The sequence below is a fragment of the Solanum pennellii genome, chromosome 5 (genome assembly GCF_001406875.1).
Source record: "Solanum pennellii chromosome 5, SPENNV200".
NCBI lineage: Eukaryota > Viridiplantae > Streptophyta > Magnoliopsida > Solanales > Solanaceae > Solanum > Solanum pennellii.
Genome location: NC_028641.1, coordinates 8,091,260 through 8,114,164, shown reverse-complemented (window position 1 = coordinate 8,114,164; position 22,905 = coordinate 8,091,260). Strand labels below are relative to the sequence as shown.

Sequence of the window (22,905 nt, the reverse complement as noted above, 5' to 3'; positions counted from 1 at the left end):
CACCTTTGTTCTGCACGACCGTAACAACCATTTTGTTTTTGCTCCCGATTTCAAGTGGAGACTTAGTTGCGATAATTGGAGAAGTAACAACTCTTGAATGCTTAACGCGCATGGACGAGGATGATGATGCATTCAAGATTGATGCTTTGGGCAAACTATTGATGCCTTTTGGAATCTTGAATTTGGAATCATTGCTGCAGCTAGCAAGATATCTACGATTCATTGGTGGATCATGATTGTGTCCACCGGAACAAGATACCACGAAAATGTTCTCATCCTTTGGGCTTTTCTCAATTTGTTTCTTTGCTTCGCAGTGTTGTGATGTGCTACACTTATAGTAATTCCTGTATTGTCATATACATAAATTAATAATTAGATTTAGTCAATATTATATATGTATACACTATTAATATTTTTTTGCTTTTTGTTACGAATATTAAAAACAGAAGAAAACATAACTTTCTATGACATGAAAAAATAGTGAGAGAGAAAACCTTGGAAATGGAGAACCTTTGATATGCTTCTAACCATATTTGCGCCATGTCCATATGTCATTTGTGAGTTCCTCTTGCAATGATTCATAGGTAAGCCTTATCGACTGGTTTTTCCTAAATCAGAAGTACTAAAGTCAAAAATTTTGAACATACACACATAAAATGTAATTGAAGTGAGTGGTTACCTTGTTCTAGATTGGGTCAAAGGAGTCTTCATGGAAAAAGTTAAATTAGGATGGATGTTTGCCCGTATATCATGTTGTTGTTGTAGATCAATACATTTTTGTGGTGTTGTAATTGATGGCACACATGACACCATTGTTCGTGATTGAGGAACAACAGTTTGTTGGATAAATTGAACTGATTGAATTGTATGTAAGTACAATTGCTCGTTGTTGTTTTGGTTCGTGATAATAACCTGATCATATGATCTTTCTTGACGAGCGATTGGAAAATCTAAAGAAACAATTTCAGATAAACCATTAAAACTAGTCATGCTAGGAGCTAAAGGTTTGTCGAAATAATTCCAAACATGAGAAGATTTCAAACCTAACTTAGGAGCTACAATATTGTTAGGTATACTAATATTACAACTTTTTTCTATCGCACCTCTATCCCGATCATAATCCCCCATTTTAGATCTATATATAATAATATCTAGTTAAATGCTAAAATAAAAATAATATTATAAGAATGATGTTTTCTATAAAATCAGAGATGAAAAAGAGGATCCAATGAGGGGGATGACTTATGGAGGAAGTAGATTAGAAAAGAACTTTTTAGTGAGTAACAAAATGATAAATCAAAGGTTGGGTTGAAAAAAATGAGGCTATTTCACAAGTTACTTAAGCATGCAAAAGCTTTAAAATTGAAATAAAAATCAATAACACAAATACAAAGCTTTAACTCAAAAGATTAACTCTGAATAAAATAATATATTAAACTCGCCATAAATAGGCAACTTTAGTCTTTAAAACATTTAATAAAATAAATTATTAATACAGACTCCTCAACTAAATCGACTATCTATGAAGCCTCTAACTGATAATGATGAAAGTTGGGAAAAGACTCACAACCCCCTAACTAAACCGAAAATTGAATGAAATCCTTCGGAAGTAAGGAGGCTCACCTAACTTTTGTGGGAGTTTCTCTAAACGACAACCATCACTTAAGAGTTGCAATGATGATACATCGATCTACCTCAAGCTGCCAGCGCATCCTATACTCGGGCAAAGGTATAAGACATGAACTACCTAATGGATCCACTAGTGTACTATGAAAAAGGTTCATCTAAAGAGTATGACCCTCTTATACCCATGGTGGCTACATGGTTAATAGGGGCTGTGAGCTTTCTGAACTCTCCCCCATATCGGTGCTCAATACTACTCCCAAAATATACTAGCTCTTATGTTTCAAAACATACTGATTCTGTGCTTTCAGATTAATGCTCAAAATACTTAGCTCAAAGGATGTCTTGGCAATATCAGTTTCCCTGCTTGCTTTAATTAGAAGTTATTTCTCTTAAACTGAAAAACAAGCTCGAAGGCTCTTTGGAAATCTCAGTTTCCATTCTTATCTAAATGTGAAAACATTTTTAATCTCTTTGGAAATACTTAGTCCCCATATACTTTTTCGAAGAACTGGCTTCAATCTTGACTCTTTACTCAACTTGAACTTTCAGTCTTAAAACAAAGTAAAAATATTGGTGAAAGACTTTTGAAAATTTTATAAACTTTACTTTGACTTGCCTTTAACTTCTAGATTTGACTCTTAACTTTCCTTGAATTGAAGTATGGATTCAAGGCTCAGATCTCATTTTTATGGATGATTTCATGATTTTTCAACTTGGAGAGTTCATGCAGAATTATTAGCATGAACTACTTAACTCAAGAACTCAAAGGTACTTCTCATCTCAAGATTGTTCGACACATAAGGTTCATGCGAAATTATGAGCATGAACAATTCACCTCAAGGACTACATAACTACGTGAAACTCATGTATATGTCTCTTCTCATTCTCTTGTTTACTAATCAATAATGTATCTCAAAGAATTCACAATTGAACTTGAATGCTTTCTTGAACTCTAATCATAACTCTCTCTTGAATGTGAATTATTAACTCAAGAGTTATCATTCATGATATGAATGATCTACGCGATATTGTAGAATCATTAATACATTCGTCTCACTCTCATGCTCACTTGCTTGAGTCTTGAAACAAGTTACTAGAAGTTGTATAAGACTCCTCCAAAGGACTCGAAGGGACTCTCTTAAAAGGTTCGGAAGAACTAAAAAAACTTAATCTTAAATTTACCTTGAATTTGAATTATTATTTCAAGGTTATGATTATGTTATGAATCATTTCTAAATGTTTAGAAGTAATTTAAAGTGTTTAGAATCAAAAGGAGTGAAGATACACTGTAAATGAGCTCAAACGAAGCGACCGGGAGCAAACTGGAAGAGGTAGGTGACCCTGGGGCTATAGGTGGTGCAGGGAGACAACCCCTGGAGTACAGAGAAGGGTCTGGTTTGCTCTGGCAGGCACGTCGCACCAGGCTCCAACCCAGAAAAACTACTGAAAGTCCTTGTTTGTTTCTCACCCTAACTCGCCTAAAATTAAATGATTTCTTCCCTAATCACTTGGGTTTAATTACTTAATTTAATTAAAATTTAATATACTTAATACAAACTCAAAATTACTCAATTCCATTTCAAGAATTCATCAAAAACCCAACACAACAAGATTTAGAATGAACCTCAAGAATACCTATCAAGAACTCGTAAAAAAACTCTAATCTTTAAAATTTAAGACTGAAATTTCGCTGAAAGATAACAGGATTGGTGTGTGGGTAAGCTACACAAACACTATGGAATCTTACATACCTCTTAGGGATTAAACCCATGGCGAAAATCCGCAACTAAACTTAAGAACGTCGATGAACGCCTTCATCCTTTGATCTTTTCTCCTCTTTTCTTTTCTTTTCTTTTATTGCCTCTTCTTGAACTCTCAACTAACACCCTAGGTGTAGAGTAGGATTTTAAAACTGGGACTATATAGATGACTGACCCTAGTCTAACTCGGTATTATGTTACTCCGAATAGATTAAATGACTAACGTATTACGACTGAATTTCTGTGATGTACTACATAGCTCAAAATTGATATGTAAACTGGGAATACATATTAATATATTGATAATGATACATTCAAGAATAAAGCATGTTATCTGAAATATCTAACCTAGCATATGTAATTGAAGAACTAAACAAATACATAACTAGGGTTTTGGATTTAATGCAAGAAACGAAGTAATAACATGATAATCTGCTGAAGTTCTAGAAACCTTAGGTCTGGTTTGGTAATAGGGAATCAAGAATATAACTAAAATCTAGGGACCTAATGGGTGAAAGGAACACACTAGTGAAATATTACATACTTGGTGATGAATTCCATGGAGAAATTTTTTCATTTTGGGGTTTGAACTGATGGAATCTTGTTGCGATCTTGAACTGGGGTTTTGTTGCATCTTTATTCTCACTAGGTTCTAGTTATATTTCTAGGCTAAAACTAACCAAAATCACGTAGTATAGGGTTAAAACGACGTAGTTTAGGGGTTCCAACAAAATAGAAAAAGACCAAATATCCCTGACTTAAACAGCTAAAGGGGCAGACCACAACCACTTTCACGAACCATAAAAAGGACTACGTACCGTGAAGTAGGTCATGGTATTTGGTCCAGAGTTTATGGGATCTAGGGGTCCGGTCAACAGGCCCTACCTGTGAACGTGTTAAATACCACAGACCATTAAGGTCCCCATGGTCCTCACTTGGTCTTATGGTTTGGTAGGGGTTCATGGACCCTCCCACGGGCCATGTGAAGGACCATAGGTGAAGTCCCTTGTGGTCCTCAGAAGTGAGGGGTCGAGGGACTAGAAGGGGGGGGGGGNGGTCGATGGACTAGAAAGGGGGGGGGGGGAAGGGGCGCTACTGCCTAACTTATCACTGACCATCCTACGATCATGTGAAAAACCACGGACTTTGAAGATCCTCGTGGTCTTTACTTGGGTGTGGGGTCTAAGGGGCTGGATAAGGAGGCTACTGCCTCGACGCCCTCACAATACGTTGTCAAGACCATGGCCCATAAAAGGTCTCGTAGTTTTGGGTTTGAGCCTGGGGATAATAACTCCCCACCATAGGCAGGTCAACATACACGTGGTTTTGCCGGAAATAATAGAGACAACCATCTACATTATCTTTGCTGAAAAAATGGAAATTATTATTTAAATATTTTTTTGCTCCCTCTTCACCTTCCCCCCCCCCCCCCCCNCCCCCCCCCACACACACACACTCAAACACCGCCCCGATCTACACCCTGTCTTCCTAACAAATCGATGCAATAAACAAAAAGAAAAGAAAAGCAAATTCAAAATAAAAAAAGACAAAGCAAGAACCGATCTTTTAAGAAAACACTATCAATTTTGATGGGAATATAAAGAGAAATAAAAATGATAAATTCATATACAATTTATCTTAAAACCTCTTAGAGTAATTGTTAGGGAAATAGAAGAAAGTAGGAGGTTTGGGGTGGGCTGCATTATCTTTTTTTAACAAAAATAAAAAAAGTCTTTTATTTTTAAATTTTGACTTGTTTATATTCAAAATCATTTTTAATAGTTTTTTTAAATTACAATGTCACGTGTCTTCATTTGATTTGTTATTTTGACACAACATATGCAAGTGTATTACATACATTTCATCTATTTAACTATCACAAAAATCTTCAATACGTATTTCTTTTTAAGATTAGAGCTTTTAATAGAATGCAAGATCTAGTGAAATTTCTCAGAGAAATATACAAAAAACTATAAGGGGTCATCGATAACTTAAGCCCAAATTATATCACCAAATATAATTTAACAGATTATAAAATATTGCATATTTTATCCTTCAACTAATAAATATGAATCCACAAGATCATTATTGTTGTAGATGTGTAAATATTTAAACACGGTTAATGCATGCATAAAATGTAAATTCATGAATAATTTTTGGCTACATTAATAATGATCTCAATAATTATATTTATATAGACTCACTGTAATTTAAAATATTTATTTAGTTAAATATTTGATAATAGTATACATAATATTATTCCAGTGCAGGCTTAATCAAGAGATATCTTAACATCACACAACAATATTGTAACATCTTGTAAACTGAAATAGCTAGTATTAAACAAATAAACTAAGAGTAGTTATTTTTGGAAAGAAAATAAGAAATCTGGAAAATTTCGTAAGTGTAAAAGTAAGTTTTTGATCATTTTAAAACAGTCATAACTTCTAACTCAGGATGAGTTAGGTCCAGTTCTTTATATGGTTGGAAATCCCTTGAAGATATATTTCCAACTCCATTGAGTTTACACATTTTCAATATTGTATGAGGAATATATGCCTATCGAAAGTTGGGCAATTGGTTTGAGAAAAATCCAATACGGATTTTAGTAAGGGTAAAGTGGTCTTTTTACCCTACTATTTCCTAATTTGTTTTAAGGGTTTGTTAGGTGTAAAATTAAGCCTTAAGTTAGTTTTTAGAATATTGAATACGCTTAGGGCTTGGGAGATTAGATAAGAGAAGAAGGAGATAGGAAAAAAGACCAAAATTTCGCCAAGATCGATGAGTGAGTTTCGTCAGGGCTGATCCCTTTAAGGTATGTGAGATCTTTGTACGATAGGTTCTTCCACCCACACAACAATATGTTTAACTCAGTGCAATTATAGTATATTCAATGATGAACATTGAAGTTCTTGATGAAAAACCGTTGAATTCTTGTTGGTTGAGTTGTAGTATACCTTTGGTTGTTTGATTCGTGTTTTCAGGCTGTTTCATGAGTCTAAACTGTTTAGTATTGAGGATTTTAGTGATCCTAAGTATTTGGGCTGAGATCCATTGGAGTTTAGAAGGTTTAGAATTGAAAATTGAAGAAGAAAAATCAAAAATCCCGTCTGACAAGCCCCTCGGGGCAGCCTCTGTCTAACATGGCCTGGCACGCCGCGCCAGCCAGATTCCCTCAGGACAGTCTGTGTCCGTCTAGCTATGGTTCCCCATGCCTCTCAGAGCGCCAGGGTCACCTTGAGATCCAATTTTCCCCCCATATTTTCGTACGAGTTCCTAAGTGATGTACATATAAATCCTAGTTAATATCAACACTCTAAAGTACATCTAAACATCATGAAATCATCCATAAATATGAGATCATGATCCTTGAATCCATAATCCAATTCAAGGAAAGTTAAGATCAACATCGAAAAAGTTAAGAGTCAAGCCTAAAAGTTAAGAAGCAAGTCAAAGTGAGTTCTTAAACTTTCAAGAGTCTTAAACAAACATCGTAAATTTGTTTTATGTCTCAAACCACAAGTCGAGCAAAGATTACTAAGTTGAGTTTAAATCTCGAAAGTTAAAAGGGAACTAAGAATTTCCTAAGAGTTAACTTTCAACTAAAGAAAAGAGCAAATAGTGAGTTCATTTCTCAAAAGCTATAAGGGAACTAAGTAATCCCTAAGAGTTACAAATGCTTTCAAATTTTGAGAAAGAAAGGAAGATAAACTTCCACAAAGCTTTTGGCTAGTTTTAGAAAATGGGAACTATGATTTCCAAGAGAGCTTTTAAAGCTAAGTTTGAGCAATTACCTCAAACCAGAGAAGAAGTTGTTTTGAAAATATATGTGCTAAGTATTTTGGGAGTAGTATTGAGAACTGATATGGGGACGCGAGTTCATATTTTACTCAAGTCTCCATAAACCATGTAGCCAGAATGGACATATAAAAGGTCATACTTTTTAGATGATTTCTTAGTGCTTTTTAGCATAAACTAGTGGATCCACTTAGTAGTTCAGGTTCTATAACGACGACAAGGTATAGAGTGGTCCTCTTGCAACGTAAGGTAAGACGTTGTACCATCGCTTAGGCTCATAGTGATGGTTTTCGGTTAGAGAATCTCTCACATAAATTCTATTACTTTCATATATAGGTAAAGTTGAGCTTATTATTGCATTACCTCTAATGAATAAGTGTTTACACAGTTTTACGAGTTTTTTATATCATTGCATGTGTCTTTACAACATTATATTTAGTTATGACTTCTTGAGTTGAGCAGAGACAGAAGTAAGTTCATTCTTAATCATTTCACGCTTAGTAGTTGTTGTTTATTATTCCAACTCGCTTACTCGTATATTCAATGTATTGATGTTAGTTGTCCTGCATCGTCAGCATCCAGCGCCTCGTTGATCCAGCTTGAGCATACAAAATCAGTGGTGAGCCTCCTTGCATTCCAGAGGACTCTTTAATTGCTTTATTTTCGTATTTTCTTTATAGAATGTTGTGGGGTTTGTCCCAACATTCATCTTATTAGTAGTAGAGGCTTCATAGACAGATAGATAGTTAAACAGTTCGCTTTAGTCTCTTTTATCTTATATGTCATATGTTTTAACTTTGAGACTTAAGCGCCATTTTGGCGAAGATAATGATTTAAAGTATTTTCTCATGAGAATGTTCAAACATTATACTTGAGTTAAGTTAAGTCTTTCGTTGAGTTAAGTGAGACAGGCCAAGGGTCCTCTCAAGGCCAGTAATGGTCATTTGGTGCCGGCCACGTCCAAGGTGTGGGCTCCAGGCGTGACAAATAAGTGAGAATCTCATGTTCATGTAAATTACCTAGGATAGAATCATTCTCACTTAATACATAAACATATAGATAATAAGACATTCTCCTTCCAAAGGTTACCAAAAGACTTACTTAAGTAAATCAAGAAGATAAAGTCCATGATTGACCTCTTCAAGATTACCTAAATAATCCTTAAGACTACCTAAGGCTTAGATCATGTCCACATAATCAATCATCTTCCCTAACTAGAGTCATTCTTAAGACTTATCTAGGTAAGATACGAAGTGACCATTCCTATGCCCCTTCACACCTTAACTAGACAATCCTTAACTCCTCTAGATAAGTACTTATTCATTTAACATGCTTTCTTAACTTAATTAATTACATTCATTAGTTCATTTAAGACTCATTAATCACATAAGGACATTCAAGTAATAGTCTTGGACAAGACCAAGAGACTCTATCTAACACCTTCAAAGCCTATTGTGCAATGTCTAGATAGCGTCCAATACCACCACCTAAACTTCATAGAACTTCTCTAATTCTAGTAGGTATCCCATATTATGAAAATAGGCAATAACCGACATAGACCACGATAGCTAATCATGGAACTCGGAGTTCTAACCTACTCCTATGAGGGTGTTCTACTTGCCAAGGGTAAAACTAAGAAATATCCCATGTAGGCATATGGTTAAGGAACATGACGGGCTTTTATGCACTCAAGTCTCATTCTCAAGTAGAGCTACATTATACTCTAGTCTCCTTCTCAAGTAGAGCTACTTCTCATAACATAATCACTCGGTGCTAGCCTTTGTTCTCATAGAGTAATTGACACTAAAGGATCTCATGAAGAGGTTCGTTATCTATTTCATAACTCAATGACATTCACCCCTACCAAAGAGGTCCACCAGGGATACGTTTCAATAAAGACTAAGATATCTGATTATGAATTTCCTAAGGATGATATGATACTATTCCAGCCAACCTACCCTAAGTCCATCATCATTTACATGATAGATACCATTACATCTCTTCTACTTCAACATTCATAACCTTACCACTACGTTTAAGGTTCCACGTACATGCACTTCTTAAAATCATTTAAGTTCTCATATATCATTTATTTATACATGACAGGGGTGCACTAAGCCTACCTAGTAAAGACATCTCATATTCACATATCATTCATACATGTATCAAGAGGGACAAGTCTACCGAAGCAAGACACAACATTTTTTACCATATTCCATATAGCATATCATTCTTTTAATCGCTTAGTAATGACCCTTATCGTCTTTATGTCATCCTATACTTTACCATATCATCATTAATATAAACTTCATAGACTCATATATTCAAGTAGGAACAATTATGCATCTACATCTAAGACTACACATATAAGCACATAGTCATAGTCTACATCATCTCCTAACATACATAGAAAGAACACATACTTTCACATTACTTCACATTTAGATAGATATGCTCATACTTCACATAAATAAACTACACAAATCATCATAATACTTCAAGTAGTTGCCAACAAGGCCATGATCATCATAGTACATAAAGTAACGCCGACAAGGTCACATCAATTGAAAATAAAGCACATAGCACTGCCACCATAAGTGGATCATACCAATCACAACATAATTGAAGTCTAATTAACATAAATTTAAAGATAATTAGGGCAGCATACCACAAATCCATTCTCTCCAATTCAATCCAATGTCAAATCATCCAATTCAATGCCATAAGGCCCTTACCCATGGACATGAACATCAATTCCATAACAAAACTATGATACTCAATGAAACTAGGTCAATTCAATATAGATTCATCAATCTAATACAACCTAGATATCAATTCAATACAATTATTAAATCAATCAATAGCCCATAGAAAACTACACTAGAATTGATAAGCATTAAGTTTAAACCACTTAACCCATAAAATAGTGAAAAGCTAGGGTTAATCAATTACATGGTTTCATAGGTTAATTGAGTTAAAATCATCAAATTAATAACAACTAAATCAATATACAATGCTTTAAAACCTTTAATGCAAGAACCGATGGATGGATCATGAAATTGGACAATTCATCTTTGAAAACTTCTTTGAAAGTTGGGCACCATGATAAATAGAGTTTCAAGGATAAAAAATCATACCTCAATAAAGCTAATCCTTCAACCTGATGAAGAATCTCCAATCAATTCTCCAATCCAATCCCTTCCTTGAGTTTTGGCTCCAATGGAGTTGTAAGAGAATTTCTAAGGGAATTTGGGTTTTGACTTTAAAGAATGAAATCTTCTAAGTGTTAAAGGCTTATAAACATGTTTAAAATATTCAAAAGACCCCTAAGTAACCACCCTTTCTCTTATTTGGACGTGGGGTGAATTTACAACTTCACCTGCACGCAGGAAACCAGTACCATCGACGGTTGGCAGACGACGGACCGTCCTGTCCTCCTGCAGTTTAGTTCAGAGACTTGCCTTTGGAATCTTGAGCTCCCTAGGCTTGAACCACGACACGCATTGACGAGGTGTCGACTAGCCCTTGATCCATCGTTTGCGTCAGTCGTTTGGGGCCTGGTCTAGACAGCCTTGGATCTTGAGAAGGGTCCTTCCTCAAGGACCCTTGGTTGGTCCTTGGGGACTTTCACCAGGATGTTTCCAACCCAAATATGTTCGTATATGAGTTAGGAACTCTCAAATGAATTTTATCCAAAACGAACACGTAAAACTCAACGAAACATGCATAGACACACAAGGTCGTTTCAAGGCAAACCTTTCGAAGGTCATGGACGTTCTTGGACGTTTGACCTCCAAACTTCACGAAACTTAACACACTGCCTATAAACACCATAATAACTCATATAATGACCTCATTAACTCATGAAACACACAATTGAGCATATAACCATACATGAGGCACATAGGTTACTTAGTCGTCGAACGTCTTAGTCGCCCCTTGACGTTTCACTTCCAAATCACCTAAACTCTTAGACACTGCCTCAATACCACATTAAAGATCATTTTAGGACTTTAGAACATCATGAAAAACATGTTAGACTCTAGCTTCACCTAAGTCATTTGAGAGGTGTTGCTTTAATGATATATATATATATATNAAAGGTCATCTATCTTTGGGCGAGAACACATGTGTTAAATGTAATTCTAATATTGGGATTAATGAAATTTTTATGTCCTCAATGTTGTTGGGTATAAAGTTGAATATAATTCAATGTCTATATAGTTCTATATATAATGAACTGTTACAAATTATGATTATCGATAGAAACTTTTGCATAATTAATGCAGCAATACATGATTTTAGTATTAAACAATTTATTACTAACTAATTTCTACAAATGTACGTTGAATATTACTGATTGAATGTCGATATGTAGTCACTTATGATTGCATCATACATATGAATCAATAACTTTCCTTAAAGATTCATACAACAACACTATACCTAGGGAAATCCCATAAAGTGAGGTTTATGGAGGGTAAAATATACTCAAATCTTATCACTACCTTGTGGAGGTACATAGGTTATTTCTGGAAGACATTCAGCTTAATTGTATCAACCTCAAATTTTAAAAGAATGAAAATAAAAGAAGTATAAAGTCAACGAGAGAGAAACAATAACAATAATAAAATAAAATGATAATTGAAATTGAATGAATAACATATGGTAAGAACTATTTAAAAAAATGACTTGTCCTACGACTGACACTAAACCATCACAAGGCAAGACAACACACTACCCCTACTATCTATCTACCCTTGTAACACCTTGAAAACCAGACCTAGAAAAAATTGCAGAAATTACCTGAAAGCAGTGGACCACAACAGGGTTTACGGACCGTGATTGAATAAAGATCATTCAAGTTTGCTTTAATTCTCAATCTCTTTAATATATTTTTTTCTTATTTTAGGGCTATTAAAAACATATACGCTGATGGTAAAATTTGAGTAAGGACAGAGGTAGGTGGCTCAAATCACTTTCCGATCTTTATGGAGTTGCTCATGAATCAACTCTTAGATCGTTCCTTTTTGTCTTAGTGATGTACAAATTGAATCAATATATTAAAGGGGAGGTGTCTTAATGTATATTTTGTAGATGATATTGTTAAGATCATGTATTTAACATTCTGTTAAATTAGTTAATCCTTCAGTTAGTTAGTTAGTTTGTTATTTTTCAGTTAGTTAGATTCTTATTCTGTTACAACTTAGCTGTATAAATGTACAAAGATCAGCTCAATGAAAGTTAGTTTTTTCATTCTGCAAAACACAGTTTTCACTTCTGTTCTTCTTCTCCAGAAATTCAGATCTCCTCCCATGGAGTTCTTATGAAATACTGATCATTTCTACATGGTATCAGAGCCTTAGGTTCTTCTTCTGTGTTGATTCTCTTCTTCTTCAAATCTCATTTTTGTTGCTTCTTCGATCATTCATCAATCTGATATTTCCAAATTTTTTTAGATCTCAGTTGTTCTTCTTCTTGCTTGTGATTGATTCATGGCGATTGGTACAGATCAACCAACTTTGACTGCTGAAACTCAACAACCACAGATTCATGATTCCAATAATGCTCTCTATGTGCATCCTTCATAGAATGCTGGATCATCAATCACTCCAGTCGTGTTTGATAGTGTTAGATATCGTTCATGGCGACGGGGAATTCTCAGAGCACTTTCGGTGAAAAATAAAACAGGATTCATCAATGGCAAGATTAAGAAACCAGCTCCTACTTCGCCAATGTATGATCAATGGGAGCGCTGTGACAATATGGTAACCTCCTGGATTCTTAATTCTCTGTCAAAGGATCTAGCTGATAGCCTACAATATGTAAATAATGAAAAGGAGTTATGGGATGAATTAGAAGATCGATATGATCAAGCAAATGGTGCGGAAATTGTATCAAATTCAACAGGAACTTAGTAGTCTTACTCAAGGGAACCTTGATGTTACAGGTTATTACACCAACATCAATAGGTTATGGGAGGAATTAGCTACTTTGGATACCACACAGTGCACTTGTTTATGTACTTGTGGGGGTAAGAATAAGCTGCACAAGGCAGAACAAGATAGACGACATATTCAGTTCTTAATGGGCCTAAATGAAGTCTACACAATTGTGCGAGGAAGCATTTTGATGATGAATCCTCTACCCACCATGGCACAAACTTTCTCCATCTTAGTTCAGGAAGTAAAACAAAGGAAAATCAAACCACATTCTCGAGTTCATCTGGATTCCACATCACTGAGTGCATCTACAAACAACAGCTCAGGTTCTAGGCAATCTAATGCAGGCAACAACATTAACACTTTCAGAACAAGTTTTGTTCCAAGTAGAAGAGGGGGTAAAGGTGTGTACAAGCAAAATAATCCTACCAATAATTCATCTTCTGATTACTATACAGGTTCATTTAGTAATTCAGGAAATTCATTCAGAACATATCCATCAAATTACAATAAGTCAAATTTGTTTTGTGACTATTGTAAGAAATCATGCCACATTGAGGAAAAATGTTATAGGTTACATGGTTTTCCTCAAGATTTCAAGTTTACTAAGGGGAGAAATTCAGGATCTGCAGCAAATGTTCATGGTAATTCAGGAAGTACAGCTTCTGAGAAGTATGAAGAACAAGGGAACAATTTGACTCATAGCTTTACATATGATCAGTATAATCAATTGCTTAGTTTGTTGGGAAACATTCATGTTCATGGAGAAGCCACAAGTGATGGACACAAGAATTCTGCAGATGGATTTACACATGAACAAGGAGCTGTGAACCTTGCAGGTATCTTAGCTTGTCATTCCTCTATAACTGATTTTGGTAAAATGTCCTGTAAATGTGTTGTATCACCTGCTGCCTCATGGATTATAGACTCAGGAGCCACAAACCACATGACATATAATAAAGTCTTACTTACTAAAATCAGACCTTTGGCCTATCCATTCTTAGTTACACTACCAAATGGATATAAAGTGAAAGTGACTGAAATTGGTGATGCCTATCTAAATTCAACATTGACTCTATATCAAGTGCTATTTATACCTAGTTTTAAATTCAATTTAATTTCTGTTCAGTGTCTGACTTCACAACTCAAAGCTATCATTAGTTTCACCAATTCATCATGTATTATGCAGGGCCCTTCTCTGAAGAGCCCTCTGGAGATTGGTAGTGCAAAGGATGGCCTATACTTCACTTGTTCAAGGTGTCCAAACTGCAGGAATTCATCTGGTTCTTCCTCACTTGCTTCAGTTCCATCTTCTTCTGCTTCATATCCTGTATCACATAAGCCTTTCACTTGTATCTCTTCTGTAAAATCTCTTCATGAAAATAATAAAGACATTTGTTGGACTCCACAACAATCTGTTAGTAATTTGTGTCCTGTTAGTTTTCACAAATCACGTATGTCTCATGGAAATGTGGATCATTTGTGGCATGCAAGGCTAGGCCATGTACCTTTTGGAAAAATGAAGGCTATCTCTACTATACATGTTTCCTTTGCCCCAAAACAACCTTTTACTTGCATTATTTGTCCAATGGCAAGACAAGCAAGAATTCCTTTTCCTACCAAAAAGACAATACAATCCACAAGAGTTTTTGAATTGCTTCACATTGATTTGTAGGGACCATATAATACACCAACACATACAAATCAAAAATACTTCTTAACCATGGTTGATGATTTTAGTAGATCAACATGGAATCAATTGCTCAATTGCAAAAGCAATTCACTACAAACCATAAAAATCTTGATTTGCCTAATAGAAAACCAATTCAAAACCACAGTAAAAACCATCAGAACTGATAATGGTTTAGAATTCACAAATAAAGAAACCTCTGATTTTCTCCAGAATAAAGGAATCATTCATCAAAGAACCTGTCCTTACACACCACAACAAAATGGTGTTGTAGAAAGAAAACATAAGTATTTGCTTGAAACTGCCAGAGCTTTGTTATACCACTCAAAACTTCCTTTACAATATTGGGGGGAATGTGTCCTTACTGCAACATACTTGATCAATAGACTTCCGTCCATAATCTTAAACAACAAAACACCTTTTGAAATATTGTATGACAAGCAACCTTCATACTCACACCTCAGGTCATTTGGATGTTTATGTTTTCCCACCCTCAAAACACATAAAGACAAGTTTGAACCAAGATCAACCCCTCACATCTTCATTGGATATCCTTTCAACACAAAAGGTTACAAGGTTCTGGACTTGGAGTCTAAAAAGATACACATATCTAGAGATGTCACATTTCATGAGAATATATTTCCTTTTGCTGATGTGTTTCCTGATTCTAAATTCACTTCTGTCTTGAAAAATCTGAGAAATAATTTTACAATGTTGAATATGTTGGATAAGGATATCACCAAGGAAGTCACTAACACTGATTATTCTGTTTCTTCACCCTTTGTACTTGATAATATTGTTGGAGATAACATTCAAACCCCTATTGTTTTACCAACAAACATGCACACTGAACCAACCACTACCCAAATTGTTTCTGCTCTTACAATACCAACTGAAACACAAAATGAACCAGTTTTTAGGAGATCAACTAGGACACACACTGTTCCAAAATATCTAAGTGAATATGCCTACAAATTCCCTTCATCACATTCATGCCTTTCAACCCCTACTCCACACACCAGTCATCATAATTCTAACCATATTTCCCTCACCTCTTTTTGACTGGATAGTCAGCAACTAATGCAACAAATTTCTCATGACATTGAACCATTTTCTTATGAGGAGGCATCCTTGGATCCTGCATGGCAAGCAGCCATGACATCAGAATTTAAAGCCTTATATGATAATACAATTGGGATTTAGTATCACTACCTGCAGGAAAGAAACCAATAGGTTGCAGGTGGGTTTACAAGATCAAGCACAGAGCTGATGGTATAGTGGAGAGGTTTAAAGCAAGATTAGTTGTCAAAGGTTATACACAACAAGCAGGTGTTGATTATAATGAAACTTTCTCACCTGTGGTCAAGATGACCACTGTAAGGACCTTAATTGGTTAGGCTGTCAAGAAAGGTTGGAATTTATTTCAACTAGATGTTAACAATGCCTTTCTTCATGGTGATCTACATGAAGAGGTCTATATGCAACTACCGGAAGGCCTTCTAGTTGATGATAGAAGAATGGTATGTAAGTTGAGAAAGTCTCTATATGGATTAAAACAGGCCAGCAGACAGTGGTATGAAAAATTAGTCACAACACTTTGCTCAAGAGGATATTCACACTCTGACAGTGACTATTCTCTCTTCCATAGAAAAGTTGGAATATCTGTAGTTTTTGTAGCTGTATATGTTGATGACATTATTTTGACAGGAACAGACTTGGCAGAAATTGAGTATTTAAAGGCACATCTACATGATCAGTTCAAGATAAAAGATTTGGGGAAATTGCATTATTTTCTAGGCCTAGAAATTCTATACAAGGACAATGGTGTTTTAATTTCTCAGAAGAAGTTTGCTACTGATTTAATCAAGGAGTTTGGTTGCTCAAACTGTAGCACAACATCATCACCACTTGATCCCTCTGTGAAATTGAGTTCAACTGAAGGAACACTACTTACTGATCCAACTTATTATAGAAAGTTGGTGGGAAAATTGAATTTTCTTACAAATACAAGAATGGACATCACATATAGTGTNCATAGAAAGTTGGTAGGAAAATTAAATTTTCTTACAAATACAAGAATTGACATCACATATAGTGTACAACATCTCAGCCAATTTTTGCAGGCACCTAGATAACCACATCTTAAGGCAGCATTTCATGTATTGAGATACTTGAAGAATGACTTGAGCCAAGGGATTTTCATGACCAAACATGCAGATTGTACAATTACTGCATATTGTGACTCTGACTGGGCAGCATGTTCTGATTATAGGAAATCTGTAAGTGGATATATAGTATTTCTAGGGGATAGTCCTATCGGTTGGAAATCAAAGAAACAGACAACAATATCTTTGTCATCAGCAGAAGCAGAATACAGAGCAATCAGGAAGGTAGCTGGAGAATTGGTTTGGTTGGAAAGATTATTGGGTAAGCTAACTGAGTCTTGTAAGTTACCTATCCCAGTTTTCTGTGATATCCAGGCAGCAATCCATATAGCAAAGAACCCAGTATTCCATGAACGCACCAAACACATTGAGGTTGATTGCCATTTTGTGAGAAACAAATTGCAAGAAGGGCTCATTACTCTTCATCATGTCTCCACTTCAGAACAAATGACTGATATTCTAACCAAAGCTTTGAATGGACCTAGTCATTCTAATATCTTGCGCAAGTTGTCAGTACTACATCACTGCCAACTTGAGGGGGGGTGTTAAGATCATGTATTTAACATTCTGTTAAATTAGTTAATCCTTCAGTTAGTTAGTTAGTTTGTTATTTTTCAGTTAGTTAGATTCTTATTCTGTTACAACTTAGCTGTATAAATGTACAAAGATCAGCTTAATGAAAGTTAGTTTTTTCATTCTGCAAAACACAGTTTTCACTTCTGTTCTTCTTCTCCAGAAACTGTTCTTCTTCTCCAGAAATTCAGAGCTCCTCCCATGGAGTTCTTATGAAATACTGATAATTTCTACAGATATAGTATTAATTGAGGAGACACGCAATGAAATTAATGATAAACTAAAAATTTAGAAAGAGACCCAAAATCTCTAAGTTTCTAAGTTATGTAGGACTAAGACTGAGTACTTAAAGTGCAAGTTTAGTAACTTAAAGTATGAGATGGAGGTAGAGGTGAAGATCAATGCACTAGTTATGTAGGACTAAGACTGAGTACTTAAAGTGCAAGTTAAGTAACGTAAAGTATGGGATGGAAGTAGAGTTGAAGATCAATGCACTAGTTATCTCTAAGATTGAAAGCTTAAAGAATCTTAGGTCCCTAATTAAAGGATAAAATGCAATCAACAATGATGTCACACACTGTTTTAAAATCGGATGACTGAAACAAAGGCTCACCTTTAAGGTGTTATATGATAAGAACATGTCACTGAGTTTTAATAGTAAGTTCGACAGAGTGAACATTATTGTATAAGCAAAGTGTTTTTTTAGTCAAGAATGTCAATGTTCAGAAGTGGAGGTTATGAAGATGAGGATGCACATATGAAAGTTTGTTCATATTAGAAGAGTATGATTAAAAATGAAGTTATACAGGACAAGATATGAATGACCTTTGTGGCAAACAATATTAATAATGCCACAATGAGATGGTTTGATATAAGAAAAAAAAGTGTGTGGATACACCTATAAGGAGGTGAAGAGACTGATTGTATTAAGAGTTAGGAGAGGTAGAAGTAAATCGAAGTAAATTTGAGTGAGGTAATTAGACAAGACCTGTCATGAGTTCAGTCAACTGAAGACATAACCCTAGATAGAGAGGTTGATGGTCGAAAAATAAGGTCAAAGGTTAGTACGTAGTCAAGTATTATTGTACTTCTAGTATTATGATTTATGTATTGCATGATAATTTTTCTCCAAATGTGTAATATTTGCTCATTAACTCTCCCGTGTGTATTAATATCTATCACTACACTTGTTTTGTACTTCTTTCTTTTTTACCTGCGTCTTTTACATTATTTTAGTCGATATTTTATCAGAAGTAGTTTCTGTACCTCATAAAGGTGACTCATTATTTTGATGAATCATTTCTTCAGATAGAATAAAATTACGTAAACATGTACTTGAGATCTCACTTATCAGATTCCATTATGGAAGACACAAATTTTCTGAAAAAATGGCTACAATTTCTTACTGCTACTTTGTATTACAATAGATTCTAAAAAAGTATCTAAAAATATCAAATTTTAGATATTTGTACCATGTCAAAGTAAAGAACCATGACATATATGTTTGGAATAGATTCTATTTTGAGAGAGTTGAAAAAACACTATCTTGTTGAAATATTCTATATATATATATACATATATTCCCTTTCTCGACACATTTTTTTAGACAAGTCATCTATTTTTTTCAATTTTCGGATGATAAATCTTTTTCAAAACATGGAATGTGAATCAAACTCATGTTTGAACTGAAATTGAGATACGAATGCAAATTCTTCTCTACTGAATTAGATAAATTTCAATTTCAAATTATTTATACAAAACAAAAGGCCAGTCAAGCCTCTCATGATTTTACTAGTGATCACTTTTCCACTAGCTATATGAATTTCATACCAAAAGAAAATACCGTCAATCATTTCATAATATATTCTAAGTCTGTATTACCTAAATGAAAAACAAATAATACACCCAATAGTACTTGAGAAAATATCAAACTTTAATTTGAAAAATATCATTATGGTTTTCTACATTTGTACAAGAATACTTCTATATAATACCATTCTTATTTTTCTTATCTTGATCTATTCCAATTAATCTTTTGGTTGCTACTCTTTTCATTTCAATTATTGTGACAACATTTAGCTGGTCATAAAGTTTAAGATTTATTTTCTTATTGGTGGACCAAAATTAATTATTTCTAAGATAAAAGAATATGACATTATTTGGAATAGACAGAAAAATTAAGCCTTATCAATTGTGAAAGACAAAATACAAGATAAACATACATCTCTTTTTTTTTTAATTATTATATAAAAAGAAGAGATTTCCTATTACATGAGAAAGAAAAAAGAGAAATAAACAGAGACGCACGATATGACCAAAATAAAAGTATTTGGCCTCATTTGTATTCATTAAGATTTATATGTCTGAATCTAAATGCACTGATTGATAAGATGTTATTTCTAGATTTAAACGCTGAATGATTAAGATTGTTTGTTTTTCAACGTACATCTGAATGTACATAATCTATTCATATGCACATACTCCCTCTGTCCAACAATAGTAATTGTCCACTATACTATTTTAGGATGTCCAACAATATTTTTTCACTTCAAGAAATCAATGGATATTTACACTTAGTTCCTAATTTACCCTTATAATTCATCATAATCATTTACTTATTATATTTTTCAAGACATTGTATTTATTATATTCAAAGGGTGATATGATAATTTACTCTTCTATTTATATATAGTTTCTTAAGAACTGCGTGCACAATCAATATATAGTGGACAAGTTGTTAGGACCGAAATAAGCAGGTGTGAATGCGGAATCTACCAAAGCAGACCTCAAAAGACCACGAGTAAGAACACAATCAGAATTATACCAAAAGACACAAAGATTTAATGTGGTTCGGTCAATCGACCTACGTCCACAAAGGAGATGAGCAATCCACTATAAATATGAGAGTACAAAATACAGAGAGAAACAACCTCAACCAATTCACTCGGAATACATGGGAGGTTCACACAAGTGATAACGTATCAAGCTTGTGACACATAAATTCTCTCCCTAACCAAAATTCTCAAAGCCCTTAAGACTACATTGTGAATGTTGATTAAGTTAGAAGGAACATGTCTCTATTTATAGAGTCCTAAACCTTCTCCTACTAGAAAAAGGATTAGTCAATGCGAAACCTTATACTAAAAGGAAAACCTATTTATGGTAAGAAATCAGGGCAAATAAAACCCAACAAATTTCCCTCCTGGCCTGAATTTCTGAAAAAATAAATGTGTCCACCTTCTTTGCTTAATCTTCAACAACTTGCTTCTCCTCTCCATAATCTCCTTTGCAAAATTTATGTCTCAACACAGAGAACCTCTCTGAAACAATTTCTCTAACAAAATCTTCATTACTGTCAAAAAAGTTGCGACTAGAACTACACCCGTCAAGATGAACAATTCTGTCTAACCTGGTTCAATAATCAATTATCGAACCATTGAACCTGACTCCGTCATTGAATCTGGCTCTGATACCACTTGTTAGGACCAAAAATAAGCAGGTGTAAATGCGAAAGCTAGCAGAGCGAACCTTGAAAAATCACGAGTAAGAAGACAACGAGAAATATACAAAAAGATACAAAGATTTGATGTGGTTCAGTCAATCGACCTACGTCCACAAAGGAGATGAGAAATCCACTATAAATATGAGAGTACAAAATGCAGAGAGAAACAACCTCAACCAATTCACTCGGAATACATGGGAGGTTCACACAAGTGATAACGTATCAAGCTTGTGACCCACAAATTCTCCCACTAGCCAAAACTCTCAAAGCCCTTAAGACTACATTGTGAATGCTGATTAAATTAGAAAAAACAAGTCTCTATTTATAGAGTCCTAAACTTTTTCCTACCAGAAAAGGTATTAGTCAATTCGAAACCTTTTCCTAAAAAGAAAACAAATTTATGGTAAGAAATTAGGGCAAATAAAACCCAACAAATCTCCTCCTTGTCCTGTATTTCTGACCAAATAAATTTGTCCACCTTCTTTATTTAATCTTCAACAACTTGCTTCTCCTCTCCATAATCTCCTTTGAAAAATTTATGTCTCAACACAGAGAACCTCTCTGAAACAATTTCTCCAACAAAATCTTCATTACTGTCAAAAAAGTTGCGGCTAGAAACCACACCCGCCAAGATGAACACCTCGTTCTAACCTGGTTCAATAATCGATTATCGAACCACTGAACCTGACTCCGTCATTAAATCTGGCTATGATACCATTTTTTAAGACCGAAATAAGTAGGTGTAAATGCGGAAGCTAGCAAAGCAAACCTCAAAAGACCACAAGTAAAAAGACAACGAGAAATATACCAAAAGACACAAAGATTTAATGTGGTTCGGTCAATCGACCTACGTCCACAAAGGAGATGAGCAATAATTCACTATAAATATGAGATTACGAAATACAGAGAGAAACAACCTCAACCAATTCACTCGGAATACATGGGAGGTTCACACAAGTGATAACGTATCAAGCTTGTGACCCACAAATTCTCCCACTAACCAAAACTCTCAAAGCCCTTAAGACTACATTTTGAATGCTGATTAAATTAGAAGGAACATGTCTCTATTTATAGAGTCCTAAACCTTTTCCTATCAGAAAAAGGATTAGTCAATTCAAAACTTTTTCCTAAAAGGAAAACCAATTTATGTTAAGAAATCAGGGCAAATAAAACCCAGCACAAGTATTGTTGGAGAGTAATAAATTTACAATTTAAATTAAAAGGAATTAAATATTTCAAAAGATTTAATAAAATAATATCATTATATGATTAAAAAATGAAACACTTATACTTGTTAGTGATAGTGTTGATAGTTTATAGTGGTACTAGTGATGGTAATAGTTGTTAGTGACTAGTATTGATGGTGGTGGTAATTGTGACTATAGAGGTGATTGGTGTTGTGGAGATCATCATACTGATGGTGATTGGTAGTGGTGTTGGTGGTGTGATGATGAACTTGGTTGAGTTTAATAGTCGGCGGTGGTTGAATAATGTATGGTGGTTGGTGATGCATTTATGATGGTTGTCAGTGGTGCTAGATATGATGATGGAGGTGATTAGTAGTAGAGATTGATCATAGTAGTGGTACTGGCTGACAATAGTGGTAAATGGAGGTGGTGGTGAGTGAAAATGTATGATAGTAGTAGGTAGTGATAAGGAATTTTATTAGTAGTAAAATTGATTATAGTGGTGATAGTGGTTGATAGTGGTTGTGGAGATGGTGGTGGCTACCAAGATGATTGTGGTGGCGGTAGAGGTGATAAAAATGGATATACTCATAATGATGGAGGAGGCATGTGTGGTAGCATCTGGTAGCAGTAGTTAGCAACAGCTATGGTTGGTGGTAAAC

General features: G+C 34.7%; 1 protein-coding gene across 1 annotated transcript; it reads left to right on the top strand.

Moving 5' to 3' along the window:
• The first annotated feature begins 2,918 nt into the window (after window positions 1–2,918).
• Window positions 2,919–17,778, top strand: LOC107019263. The gene is made up of 9 exons (XM_015219808.1): window positions 2,919–3,035; window positions 12,776–13,009; window positions 13,095–14,210; window positions 14,316–14,580; window positions 16,035–16,192; window positions 16,376–16,791; window positions 17,089–17,206; window positions 17,297–17,490; window positions 17,718–17,778. Exons 1-9 carry the CDS (start codon window positions 2,919–2,921, stop codon window positions 17,776–17,778), a joined length of 2,679 nt encoding a protein of 892 aa, XP_015075294.1.
• The last annotated feature ends 5,127 nt before the right edge of the window (window positions 17,779–22,905 follow it).